General features: G+C 44.3%; 1 protein-coding gene across 5 annotated transcripts in view; it reads right to left on the reverse strand.

Moving 5' to 3' along the window:
* Nucleotides 1–2,677: 2,677 nt before the first annotated feature.
* The window catches only part of LOC102445047 (cystathionine beta-synthase-like), a 56,516-nt gene continuing 44,637 nt past the window's right edge, over nucleotides 2,678–14,556 (reverse strand). For all 5 annotated transcript variants that reach the window (XM_075912406.1, XM_075912366.1, XM_075912394.1 and 2 more), the window contains 2 exons: nucleotides 8,008–8,092; nucleotides 2,678–7,044 (listed from right to left, as the gene is read on the reverse strand). In XM_075912406.1, coding sequence (XP_075768521.1) covers nucleotides 6,935–7,044; nucleotides 8,008–8,092 — 195 coding nt within the window. In that variant the 3' untranslated portion in view covers nucleotides 2,678–6,934. The remainder of the gene's footprint in view (nucleotides 7,045–8,007; nucleotides 8,093–14,556) is intronic.

The raw sequence follows: 14,556 nt of genomic DNA on the forward strand, positions 1-14,556 counted from the left end.
CCCCAATTGTCATTTTCACGATCAGGGCTTTTTTCCAGAAAAGCGCGTCTACAGTGGCCACGGACGCTTTTCCGGAAAAAGTGCTTTTCCGGAAAAGCATCCTGCCAACGTAGACGCACTTTTTCCGGAAATACTTATAACGGAAAACTGTTCCGTTTTAAGCATTTTCGGAAAAGGGTGCCAGTGTAGACGTAGCCTTCCAGTAGCAGCCAGACTTTTTTCTCAAAAGGGAACAAATTGCTTATGGAAAGTGGCTTTGTGGACAGAAGTTTTCTATCTACAGAACAGTTTCAGCAGAGTCTGTACCATGAAGGCTTCTGAGCACAGTCCCACTCTTATTTTGGAGAGCACCTCTAAGGGCCCAGAAGGTTCAATCATCAACCCTGGAGGTACCTGCCTCTTTCGCAAACATAACTCCTTCTCTTCCACTACATTTCCCAGCTGTGTCACTTCCCCCTGCCCAAAGAGGCCCATTTCTGACCAGTCATCCACAGCAGCTACCTTTGGAAGCAAAGTGTATCCTTGAGTTCTTCATGCTACTGGCACTGTTTCATATAGCCAGCATCCAAAAGGATTTTGGGGAGGGGGAGTGCTTGGAAGTGCTGCACACAAAGGAGAAGAAACAGGAAACCCTTTTTGGAGAAAGAGGGAAGTGAAAGGACAGGAGACACAGGCTGAACAGGAATTTGGGAATGATCTTGATAGCAGTGATCCGAGACACTCTTTTGCAGACTAACCGGAAGGGGCATCCTAAGCAGACAGCTTTTGCTAAGACTGCCCTGCTTCCCAAACGGAGTTAGCCAGTGGCCTCTCTGCTTTGGCCATGACTAAAGCTGCATCACTGCAATAGTGGGTTTGTGCCCTGTCCACTAGATATTGGACTGAAATGATCTAAAATCATTTTCTGTTCGCTGCCAAATGTATGTGAAAGAAGTGACTTGCCATCACTATGTACGTGGGCTACATGTCAGCCAGTAATTTGGGGGTTTGCAGGGGCTCTTCATGTTTTATTACCCATCCAATGAGTGGTCCAGGACCTTTTGCCCAAGAATGACTTCTGCAGACTAAATAAGTCCAAATCCCTCAGTCTCTCCTCGTAGGTCATGTACTCCAGCCCCCTAATCATTTTGGTTGCCCTCTGCTAGACCCTCTCCAATGCGTCCACATCCTTTCTATAGTGGAGAGCCCAGAACTGGACACACTACTCCAGATGTGGCCCCACTAGTGCCAAATAAAGGGGAATAATCACTTCTCTAGATCTGCTGGCAATGCTCCTCCTACTGCACCCTAATATGCCATTAGCCTGCTTGGCTACAAGGGCACACTGTTGACTCATATCCAGTTTCACATCTACTGTAATCTCTAGGTCCTTTTCTGATGAACTGCTACTTAGCCAGTCAGTCCCCAGCCTGAAACAATGGTTGGGATTCTTTTGTCCCAAGTGCAGAGTCTGCACTTGTCCTAGTTGAACCTTATCAGATGTCTTTTGGTCCAATCCTCCAATTTGTCTAGGTCACTCTGGACCCTATACCTACCCTCCAATGTATCTCCCTCTCCCCCTACTTTCAAACTTCAAGTGCTGCTAGTCCGCAGTCCAGAGCTGTTGTAAATTACAGTAAACTTCCGATAATCCGGCACCTTTAGGACCCAGGGGGTGCCGGATTATCAGATATGCTGGACTATTGGAAGGGGGGGCTACAAAGGGCCTGGGGTGGGATGCCACCCCAGACCCCTCATAGCCCCCCCTTCTGATAGTCCAGCTCTGCCTCAGGCATCCCCGATTCAGCCGCTGCTGGTCAGTACACCGAATCAGGTACACCTGGGTTAGAGCAGCTGGGGTGCTGCTGGGTTGGTCCAGTAGCGCCACCCCTCGGCGCTGCGAGACCAACCCGGAAGCACTCCAGCTGTTCTGCCCCAGGCATCCCCAAGAGCAGGTGGGGTGCTGCCAGGTTAGTCCCGCAGCCCTGAGGGGCAGCGCTATGGGACCAAGCCAGCAGCACCCCAGCTGCTCTGCCCCCGGATTCCCCAATTCAGCCGCTGGTCAGTTTCAGCAGCAGCTGAATCAAAGAAGCCGCGCGCAGAGCAGCTCCAATTGTCCAGCTGCCCGGAGCACTTCCAGGTTCCCAATGGTGCCGGACCATCAGGAGTGCCGGACCAATGGAGTTTTACTGTAACTTATTTTTTTCTAGGTGATTAAATATTTACTTTTGTGATTGGCAAATAAACCATTTCTAAACTTTTGTTAAAACACCATTAATATTGTGTGTTTATTTACCAGCAAAGAGAGAGACCTACTTCTTATAGAATGCTACCTTATCTGTACTACTATTTATATATGTATGCAAATATCGGTCCAATTAGTTTTCAATGTGGGAAGTAAACATTCTGTAAATAGCTTTAGTATTTACATGTTTTGGTCTTTTTTTGTGTGCAAGTTTGCATCTTTTCTCTTGCATGTATTTGTTTTGCCATATAAAGGCAGACATAACATGGCTTCCTCCCAGTATTCTCATGTATCCCCACCTCCTTCCAGAGAGATGAGAAGGGGCAGATAAAGTTACAATCAATTGGAACCGTGTGGTGCCTCGTGACTGATGGAAATTTCCCACAAGAGGTCTAGAGTCGAAGACACTTTCCTTTGGACTGCAAACAGCAAAATTAAAAATAAACCCAACCATTTCAAGTCAAATAGTTTTATTGAACTCTTTATAATGTACATTGAACTTGTGCAATAAATACAGCACACTGTATTGAATGATTTTTCCCCTTTAAAACATAAAAGAATTCCTTTTAATCACTGTAGAATGGCTTAAATGTTGACATTAAACAGTAAGAAAGAGTGCTGAAAGAAGTCTGCAATGGCTAATGCCATTTAAACCAGTGTGTACAACTTGCTGCATGAAGCTCAGAATTGCAATTTATAGTTTAAGACGGCACCCAGTGGTGAATCGTGTGAATTAGATTATGTCTATCGAACAAGAACAACTGATTGATGTGTAATTCTGGAGAGACAAGGTGAGGGGCAGTATTTTTTATTGGACCAAAAGCTTTCAAGATACATGGAAGTCTGTGTGGCTCAAAATCGTGTTTCTCTCATCAAGAAAAAAATGGTGCAATAAAAAAATTACCTCAACCTCAGCTGCTCAATATTCTGGGATCAACATGGCTACAGCTACATACATGGAATTCCTGAGTCAACCACTGAGATGGCATGACTGGGAAAAGTATAAAATTGTCACTAGGACTTTGACATTCTCTTTAAATCTTCATCTGAGTGTGAAGTTACTAGGAAACCTTGCCAAGGTGAATTACAACAGATTTAACTGAAAAACTGCCTTCATATAATTCAACTTTTTATAGTCACTAGTCAAACAAAAGACGTGAAATGTAAAGAGAAAGACATACAAACGCAGTGTCACATTTCAACACAAAGTCATGTGCAAAAGTAGTTTTAAGTAAGGTGGACAGCATCTGTCTACACATCAGTAAAAAAGTAGTTCAAGTTTTGGACTTAAGATGCAAGTTAAACACACACACTCTTCCCCACCAGTCTTATTTGGTCTTCACAGTACAGAAAATACAGAGAATTTTAGGCTACCTATTAACCAAATGCAGGTTAATCAAAATTCATGTTCCTTGGGTATTGCACCCAGGGGTTGATGATTTCTGGAAAGTCACCTGATCAGCCATAAGCTCCAAGGGAACCTGGGGACATCTGGACACTCAATAGTTGCAACTGCTTAAGAGTTGGTAGCAACCATCATCTCTCATGTGCAGTCTGATATATCTCCACTGCCTCATTATTTACCAGGACTATCGGTTGCTTTGCATTTCTACATTGCTGTGTAAATTCAGGGTGTCCCTCCGACCGCATTATTCTCATTTCTTCTCTCTCTACTCCCAGCTCCTAACCAACTGACCCTTTTTAGCATTCTAAGGTCTCAGGCTTCAGCAAGTCTAAAGCTAGCTGGAGGGGAGAGGGGGAAAGAGAGAAGAGGGGTCGCAACCCACAGTTTAAGCAGCACTGACACAGAACACACCAGGACTTTGAACAGACTGCTGCATTTGATGACCTTTTCCAAGCCATTTTAGGACTGGGATGATTCTGTCAGATGGAGCTGTCCGTTAGATTCCCTCCCCTTGGTACTGTGGGGGGCTGCACCGTATTTACTTTTTTGTTTAGATTTTTCTTTCTAGCTCTGTTCTGCCTCTCACTCTGTATTCTATGTTTCCCTGGATGTATTCAGTTAGAAAATTACTTAAAATCAGTCCAGGACCAAGTGGAAGGTAGCATTTCTTGAATGCTACCTAAGCTACAGCTTGCAACTGCTCCAAGCACGAGGGAGAATTGTTAAGACTTTCAGACACTTTGTGTAACTTTTGTAGTAACACTAACTTGAGGGGATTTCTGTATCGAGGTAATCATTGGGGTTGAATAAGCTTAGAGACTAAAGGCAGAAGGGTTTAGTAGCCAAGCCCATGACATTAAAGAATTAACATGAAGCAGCCTGAAGTTATGATTTTTTTTTTTTTAATATCCAACATGGAAGAGTAAAGAAGAATCCAGACAGAGACTGTCATACAAAGCCTCTAAAGCCCCTCTTAACTCTCACCTCCCATCACACGTTATTTCTCTGCTCTCCTGCAAGGCTGCTGTCGCCAGAATAGCTACTACAGGTTAGACTTTGCTGGTCCGGCACCCTTGGGGCCTGACAAGGGGATTTGCCAGACCAGGGAAGGTCCCTCTCCTCACGGTTGCACTGCCAGCCGGCTAGGGCTCCAGCATGCCCCCCCGCTGTCTGGAGCTCTCCTTGGCTCTGCTACCCCTGAGGCCAGAGTGCCACAGATGTTTGGCTCCACAGCCGAGGCAGAGCTCTGCAGCCGCCTGGCTCCACAGTTGGGGCTGGAGCTCTGCAGCTGGGGGTGGAGGGATGGGGACGGAGCTTCGCGGCCTGGCTGTCACTGGGGCTGAACTTTCCCAGCTACTGGAGCCAGCATGCGGCCAGAGCTCTAAGGCCGGGGCTGGAGGTCCATGGCTGCAGCCAGGTTAGAGGTCCCTGGCCATTGGGGCCAGGGAGCGCTACTGGGGCCAAAACTTCCTGCCATGCCATCCGTCCTCTCCCTCCCTCCTTCCCCACATATACTCTGGGATCCCAGCTTAGTCATCCGTGCCCCTTACGGGTGCTCCTGCCCTGCCGCCAGACCTTCCATTTCCTGGGTTCTGTGATCCAGAAACATCTATGGTCCATGCCAGACCATGGTTATCATCAGACCAGGGAGTCCTGGTTAAGGGAGGTACACCCTGTACTTTCCTTTACCATTAATGTTCAAAACTCAATTGGGAGGGAGAGGCTGCAGATTTCCAAACTGTAAAGCAAATGTGACAGCATTTGCAGGGCAAAGAGACCTGATTATTCACAGAGATTGACAGCTGCAGTTTCTTTGGGAGTTTTTAATCTGGCTCTGTGTGTAAACTTTGGAATGTTTCTGTTTCAGTTAAAGGAAGAGAAATGCTCTCTCAACTTTGCCATGCTGGCAGACAGCTTTGTCATGGCAAATAACCAGGAGGAGGATCACAGCAGTCATGAGAGAAATAGAAGATTTCCCTTGTAGAATTATCATGTAAATCACTGCACAGTGGCTGAGAGCTGCTGTCAGCCAGAGCACAAGGTTAGGAGAATGGAACAGTCTGAAAGAAGGCAACACTAAACTCATGCAAGTCAGACACAAATGAGAATCCAGAAACCAGTGCAGCAAGAAGAAATCCAGTGTTACACCTCGCTAACTGCACAGCATCCCCTCCACTCTGATCGGCTCAGACAATGCTACTACAGTGGGTCATTGGTAAATTTGGCCATTGTATTCACTATATTTATTAAATATTAAAGGGGCAAATTCTGTCCTCTTTTATAACTTTGTAGGCCTATTGCCTCTAGTCCAGTTATATATATGTCTAAGGGCAGGATTTTGTCCTAAATGTGTTTTAGTATACATTCACAGAAGCTAGTTTCTTCTCCTCAGCAACATCTAGAGTTCAGAAGCATTTGAGGAGCAAGGGGGATGCTATGGAAAGGTATTATAGGGTAGGGCCTGGCACCCAGCCAGAGATTATTATGTTTATATGGCCTATACATGGGTTTAAGAATCTCAGTTCAAGGTAGGACATCAGTCTGAGATAAAAGTTTACAGGTGAACCTTCTTGTTGTGCATGAAACATGCCATAACTGATAAAAATTCACTTTATAATAAGCTTTATCTGATTTTTATTTAGTTTGATTGTGCTTATTCATCCAAGTAAAAACAAACAATATAAGCGCTGTCTTCACTAATAAAAAGGTGTGTCTTTTACAGTAAGACCATTCTCTTGTGGTAGCTGTCTTATGGCAACATTTCTGTTAAGACAAGGCAAGGAATAGTTCTAACTCAATTGCTGGAGTCTAAGATTTAGCTCAATCCTGTTTCAAGTTAGCAATCTTATTGTGAAGAGAGACGGTAGGGAAGGCATCCCCATACTGTCATCAAATCCACAGTCTGACTTATTCTATGCCAATGTGCAACATACAGCCTCATTAGGCAGTCTCCCAGCTGGAAGTTGTAGCCAGAGCAAACACAATGGCTTGGCAGTTCACTTGATTATCTTCAATTAAGTTTTAACAGTATTTTGGAGAACTAGACTTTAAACACAATCAAGAAGATATAATGTGTGTTTATGTAAATTCTACCCAGCTCAACCAGTTTCAGGAGGCTGACAGCCAATAATCCCAGAAAGCGCTACAATGTTTAGATGGTGCTCTTATACCAAAGTCATCAGGACGATCCCAATTGTGTTTACTTTTAGAATGTTAACAAAAAAACATGAGACAGAACCATGTACCAAAGGAAAAGAGAGAAACCGCGTTCTTCCTAGAGGTTGCAAACAGAATGCTCCTGGAGCTCAAGTGGCCCTTCTTTCCCGCTCCCGTGCAGTCACAAAGTTAAGCAAGTCAATAGCGGTAACAACACCAAACACCATCTGTCTCTTACTGGAGGAGCCGTCACTGTGATCTGTAGAAAAACACAAGAAGATGTTTCCTACCTTTGGTTTGGGCCTTGAAAATATAAACACACACACTTTTCACACTGGTGCTTCCTAAAACTAGAAGCCAACTATAATCCCAAAATGCCAGAGAGCCACAGTTATGCTTAAACCGACCCATTGTACAGTCAGATAGATGTGAACTGCCATTCTTATTAACAGCACTCTAGTATTGGTGAAATTGAAAGCCTCTTAAATTTCCTGATAAGGTTACAAAGGAAACTAGTCATGGAACAGAGGTAAATTTATCACAGATTCTGAACTAGTTGAGAGAGAAAAGCTTGGAATAAACTATGTTGAACATGGAAGATGTAAGCGATGTATTACCTCACATTGCTGTCTTAGGACTTATTATTTAGCAATTTAATGGAGTGAACAGAGAAGAGGCAACATTTGCAGAAGACATGTGTTTTAGTCAGTGAAGTCTAGATGACCTTGAAAGTCACTTCAGAGGGACTTAAAGCAAACAAGAGAATATCCACTCTTGATTTAAGAATTTCCAGTCATGTGAGCGTTACCACAATGCTTGGTAAGTTTTTCCAACAATTAATTACCTTTCCTGTTATAAAGCTACACTTTCTCTACGCTGAATTTGTCTAGCTTCAATCTTCAACGGCTGGAACTTGTTGTAGCGGTTTACTAGATGGAAGAGCCCTCACATTTCTGCTCCCTATGTGGGTCCTTAGAGCTTGTGATCAATCCACCCTTAGTTTACTCTTTGTTAAGCTAAGCAGACTGAGCTCCTTTGGGTCAGGCTATAAAAATGTTTCTAATAATTTCATCATTCTTGCGGTCCAGTATTAGTAGCGGTGTTATACAAGAATACCTACATGGGTAAGGTGGTTGATGTCTTTGGTTTACCCAACTCTTGCCACATAGTATCGACTGCCACATACAACCTTTTACAAGAAGCAGCGTTGTGTTATACTCACACTGAATCTGTTCATGTACGACTAGAGCAAAGTGGTCTATTTCCAGGATATGAGAAAGTTTCCCCAAGCTGTCTTTCAGATGAATCTAAAAAAAAGAAAGTTACCAAACATAAAGCAAAATGTTCTGTAATAACATTAAAGTTCAACAGCCCCCCAGACATCCTAGAAAGACTGTTAAAATTGTAGTTAGCACTTGCATAGTGGTGTTCACATTTAGGAGTGCTGTACAGTACAACTTCTAAATGAATCCGTATCCTACTGAGTCATTGAAGTTTGCTAAATGCTACTGTTTTTGGGGAAAAAGCTGGACAAAAAAGGAAGTAGCACCTGAAATGCTCATTTTGACACAATTAAAAAAACCAACTAAGGTAAAAATCAGTGTTCCAGGAGTCTAATGAAAGAGTTGATATATAAACATAAGAATACACTCACCTGTAGAACTCGAGGGAATAGAAGTGATTGGGTGGAAAAAAAAATCAGACAGCAAGTTGATTTGGAAAGAGGGTATTTGGGGGAGGGTTGCAATGAGAAAAGCCATTAAAACAAAGCATATTATTCAGAAGCTACAGGTAAAGGCCTCAGAATCAAGAATTTGTTTTTAATACCAGTGAATCTGCTTAAACTATTGTAAGGCTTTTCTTTAGCAACACAGAACAATAAAGCACTAAAGATCATATTTTTGAAAGGTATTTAGCCACCTAATTCCCATGGGAGTTAAGTGCCTAATACATTTAAAAATTTGGCAGTACCGGTTGATCTCATTTGGCAGATATTTAAAAAGAAAGAACAAAATTGCATTCCATGAAGAATCACATTCTGGGATTATCTACATGGTCCCATCAACATGAAAATAAATATGGTATATCAGCTGCGGGATTGTCCATCTGAAAAGTAATACAGGCTATCAGTTGTATCTTTTGTGGGGACACTTCTGTGAAGTTACACAACAGATGAACCTGCTTTCAATAGGATACATATCCTGCAAGGAGTTCAGTGCAGGACCTGGATATAAATCAGAAGCAGGAAGCCTGCTAAAAAACCTGTGGGTTCCCTAGACGATCGAGATATGAAAGGAGCAATCAAGGACGATAAAGCCATTGCGGATAAACTAAATGATTTCTTTGCTTCAGTCTTCACGGCTGAGGACGTTAGGGAGATTACCAAATCTCCACCGTCCTTTGGGGTGATGAATCTGAGGAACTGTCCCAGATTGAAGTGTCATTAGAGGTGGTTTTGGAACAAATAGAAAAACTTAATGTTAACAAGTCTCCGGGACCAGATGGCATTCATCCAAGGGTTCTAAAAGAACTCAAATGGGAAATTGCTGAACTATTATCTGTGGTTTGTAACCTATCCTTTACATCAGCTTCTGTACCTAATGACTGGAAGGTAGCCAACGTGACACTAATATTTAAAAAGGGTTCTAGAGGCAACCTTGGCAATTACAGATCGGTAAGTCTAACTTCAGTACCGGGCAAATTAGTCGAAACAATAGTAAAGAATAAAATTGTGAGGCATGTAGAAGAACATAATTTGTTGGACAAAAGTCACCATGGTTTCTGTAAAGGGAAATCATTTCTTACTAGTCTATTAGAGTTATTTGAAGTGGTTAACAAACATGCGGACAAGGGGGGATCCAGCAGATATAGTATACTTAGATTTTCAGAAAGCCTTTGACAAGGTCTCTCACCAAAGACTCTTGTGTAAATTACATGGCCATGGGATAAGAGGGAAGGTCCTCTCTTGGATTGAGAACTGGTTAAAAGACAGGAAACAAAGGGTAGGAATAAATGGTACATTTTCATAATGGAGAGGGGTAACTAGTGGTGTCCCCCAAGGGTCAGTCCTGGGACCAATCCTTTTCAACTTATTCATAAATGATCTGGAGAAAGGGGTAAGCAGTGAGGTGGTAAAGTTTGCGGATGATACAAAACTGTTTAGGATAGTCAAGACAGAAGCAGACTGTGAAGGACTCCAAAAAGATCTCACCAAACTGAGTGACTGGGCAACAAAATGGCAAATGAAATTTAATGTGGATAAGTGTAAAGTAATGCACATCGGGAAAAATAACCCCAACTATACGCACAGTATGATGGGGGCTAATTTGGCTACGACAAATCAGGAAAGAGATCTTGGAGTTATCGTGGATCGTTCTCTGAAAACTTCCACACAGTGTGCAGCGGCGGTCAAAAAGGCAAATAGGATGCTAGGAATTATTAAGAAAGGGATAGAAAATAAGACCCAGAATATCTTACTGCCCCTGTATAAAACTATGGTACGCCCACATATTGAATACTATGTACAGATGTGGTCTCCTCACCTCAAAAAAGATATTTTGGCCTTGGAAAGGGTTCAGAAAAAGGCAACTAAAATGATTAGGGGTTTGGAACGGGTCCCATATGAGGAGAGGTTAAAGTGACTGGGACTTTTCAGTTTAGAAAAGAGGAGACTGAGGGGGGATATGATAGAGGTACAGGCAGTCCCCGACTTACGTCGGATCCGCACTTACGAACGGGGCTCTCTCGCCCCGGAGGTCGAGGTGGCGGATTGCTACCTGCGAGCTCCGGGGCGAGAAAGCCCCGTTCGTAAGCTGCTCTGGTGCCCCTGGTCTGCTGGACCACAGGCCACAGAGCTGGACCCAGCAGACCACAGGCACCGGGACTGAAGCCTCAGCAGTGGCGGGGTCCCGCGCCTCTGAGGCTTTGCTAGAGCAAAGCCTCAGAGGCGCGGCACCCCGCTGCTGCTGCGGCTCTGCTCCCGTGTCCCTGGTCTGCTGGGGGGGGGGGGGGGGCACGCAGCTAGTGTGCCCCCCCAGCAGACCAGTCTTTTGTTTTGGACCCTGGGGCAGAGCAGCTGGGGCGCTGCCGACTGGTCCTGCAGAGCCGCTCTGGGCACTACTGGACCAACCCGGCAGCACCCCAGCTGCTCTGCCCCAGGTCCTGATTCAGCCGCTGCTGGTCAGTTTCAGCAGTGGCTGAATCAGGATGCCTGGGGCAGAGCAGCTGGGGTGCTGCTGGGTTGGTCCAGTAGCGCCGAGGAGCGGTGCTACTGGAGCAACCCAGCAGCACCCCAGCTGCTCTGCCCCAGGCGTCCCCAAGTCAGCCGCTGCTGAAACTGACCAGCGCTGACTACAGGAAGCCCGAGGCAGAGTTGCTCTGCCCCAGGCTTCCTGGAATCAGCCGCTGATCAGTTTCAGCAGCAGCTGACTTGGGGAAGCTTGGGGTTCTTAAGTTGAATCTGTATGCAAGTCAGAACTGGCGGTCAGTTTCAGCAGCGGCTGAATCTGAACGCCAGTTCCAACTTACATACAGATTCAACTTAAGAACAAACCTACAGTCCCTATCTTGTACGTAACCCGGGGACTGCCTGTATATAAAATCATGAGTGGTGTGGAGAGGGTGGATAAAGAAAACTTATTTATTAGTTCCCTAAATAGAAGAACTAGAGGACACCAAATGAAATTAATGGGTAGCAGGTTTAAAACTAATAAAAGAAAGTTCTCCTTCACACAGCGTTTAGTCAACCTGTGGAACTCCTTGCCAGAGGAGGCTGTGAAGGCTAGGACTATAACAGAGTTTAAAGAGAAGCTAGATAATTTCATGGAGGTTAGGTCCATAAAAGGCTATTAGCCAGGGGACAGAAATGGTGTCCCTGGCCTCTGTCTGTCAGAGGCTGGAGAAGGATGGCAGGAGACAAATCGCTTGATCATTGTCTTCGGTTCACCCTCTCTGGGGCACCCGGTGGTGGCCGCTGTCGGCAGACAGGCTATTGGGCTGGATGGACCTTTGGTCTGACCCAGTACGGCTGTTCTTATGTTAATCTTCTCCTGGAAGCAGGATGGCCTGAACTGGAAAATGGAACGTGGGTTTCCATATGGTGAACTAAAGGAGACTTGAGCCATTTTTTTAAATGGGGGTGGGGGCCCAAAAGACAGATGGACTCCACAAAGTTTATATGTATTGAACTTTGTGTGTGTAAATTGATTACAGCCCAGATTTGCAAACTATTTAGGCTCCTAAACTTGCATTGAAATCAATAGGAGTTAGGTGCCCAAATACATTTGGGATCCATTTTTTTTTGAATAATGTAAAAATGTAGAAACCCCCAAATCCCCACCCAAGCTATCATGGTAGAGGGGAACTGAATTAAGAGCTGGAAAAGGCCTGCCAGATCTTTGATTCCCTTCTTCTGCACATGCAGGACAGAGTCTGCCAACAAAGGAGTATCAGATAACAAATGGGTTCTACCTGTAGGAAAAATAATCACAACTGTTATTACTGTACTAAGAGCGCCCAGGGGAATTAGAGGGAATATCATGAAATTTATCTATGAAATCTGTGTGGGACTTTTGTAATATAGATCAAAAGCAGGATATAACCCTGAGGGATTATCTACCTGGAAAGTTACTGTGCAGCAAGCAAGGGCATGACTCAGTAATGCTCGAGGCAGACTGTGTATCTTCCCCCTTCTCACAGGTTTGAATTTTCCTTTCTTTATGCCATATATTTTAGCTGCAGCACATTTACTTTAAACACTGCAGTTCAACATACAGACTTTTCTTAGTTTAACTACAAGTATTTTAAGCTATGTCTATACAAAGCACCTACTTTTTCTTGTACTTGATTTTGCATATAGATGTGTCACAATTTTATAGAGAAGGCAAGTTAGGACGAGTCACCACTAGACAGTGCAACTTGCAAATATATGCATGTGTCAATTTAAAAATATTTGTTATTAATAATGGAAATCCTGGGAAATGGTCAGAATTTAATTTGGTTTATTCCCATTCCCATTTAAAATACACCTTCAAGACCTGCTAAGACTGGAATGTGTAGATGTGATGGCATGCATTTTGCCTAGAAGGCCCAATTCTGTAGGGAGGAAAACCTCATATGGATGCCAGTGAAATTAGTCTGTTTTCTTACCAACTGGCAGAAATGCTATCTTCTGGTTAAGAAAGGCAAGATACTGCTGATGTGTTCACTGCTATATAGACATCTGAGACATGTTTCATATCATCTGTTTAGCTAACACACAGGGGGGGAGATAGATACAAATGAGGTGCAGAACACATTGAAAAATTGTTAGGCTGTTTTACTCCATCAGAAAATGCCAATTTGACAAGATGGGTGAGGTAATATATTTTATTGGACCAATTTCTATTGGTGATAGAGACAAGCTGTTGAGCTTCTCAGAGTTCTTCTTCAGGTCTAGGAAACATACACGCTGTGTCTACACTGGCACCCTTTTCCGTAAAAGGGATGCTAATGAGACACTTCGGAATTGGGATTTGGGGATTTAAATATTTCCTACTTTCAAGTAGGAATAAGGGATCTTCCAGAAAAGGGCTTATTTTCCGCAAGATCCCGTCTAGACTGGCGCTTTTCTCCGGCAAAACCCCGAGCCAGAAAAGAGCGGCAGCCATGTTCGTGCAAATGCTGCGGGGGATATTTAAATCCCCCGCAGCATTTGCAATTCCGAAGTGTCTCATTAGCATCCCTTTTACAGAAAAGGGTGCCAGTGTAGACACAGCCATAGAGATTACCACAGCTAAATAGAAGCTAGAACAGAGAGGATGTGTCAATTTTGATAAAGTTTCATTTGGAAAAAATCTAAGCAAGACATTTCAGTTTCTTTATTTCTAAATGATTGTTTTGCTTGGCATCATATTCCTAAATATCAGTGAAAATAAAAAATAAAAAATTAAAAAATATATAAAAATCTTAAATTCAAAATGCAAACAAAAACTTTGATTGTCCAAAACTAACTTTTCAAAATTATTGTTCTGCAGGGAATTAAAAAGACTTGTTTCACTTTGATTTGCCCTCATATAAATCCATGGTATGCCCACATTTTGAATACTGCATACCGATGTGTTCTCCATCTCAAAAAAGATATACTGGCATTAGAAAAGGTTCAGAGAAGGGCAACTAAAATGATTATGGGTTTGGAACAGGTCCCATATGAGGAGAGATTAAAGATACTAGGACTTTTCAGTTTAGAAAAGAGGAGACTAAGGGGGATATGATAGAGGTACAGGCAGTCCCCGGGTTACGTACAAGATAGGGACTGTAGGTTTGTTCTTAAGTTGAATCCGTATGTAAGTCGGAACTGGCGTCCAGATTCAGCCGCTGCTGAAACTGATCAGCGGCTGATTCCAGGAAGCCAGGGCCAGGGGCTTCCTGTAGTCAGCCACTGGTCATTTTCAGCAGCTGCTGACTTGGGGACACCTGGGGCAGAACAGCTGGGGTGCTGCTGGGTTGGTCCAGTGGCGCCCAGAGCGGCGCTACGGGACCAACCGGCAGCGCCCCAGCTGCTGTACCACAGGCGTCCGGAGCAAAGCCACGGAGCACGGGGGCAGCGGGACAGCCCAGACGCGCCGTGGCTATCCTGCTGCCCGCGTGTTCCGCCGCTCTGCTCTGCTCCCCCTCCCCCTGGTCTGCAGACCAGGGGGACGGGGAGCAAAGCGGCGGAACACGCGGGCAGCGGGACAGCCCAGACGCGCCGTAGCTATCCTGCTGCCCTCGGGCTCCGCGGCTTTGCTCTGCT

The sequence above is a fragment of the Pelodiscus sinensis genome, chromosome 1 (genome assembly GCF_049634645.1).
Source record: "Pelodiscus sinensis isolate JC-2024 chromosome 1, ASM4963464v1, whole genome shotgun sequence".
NCBI classification, from domain to species: Eukaryota; Metazoa; Chordata; order Testudines; family Trionychidae; genus Pelodiscus; species Pelodiscus sinensis.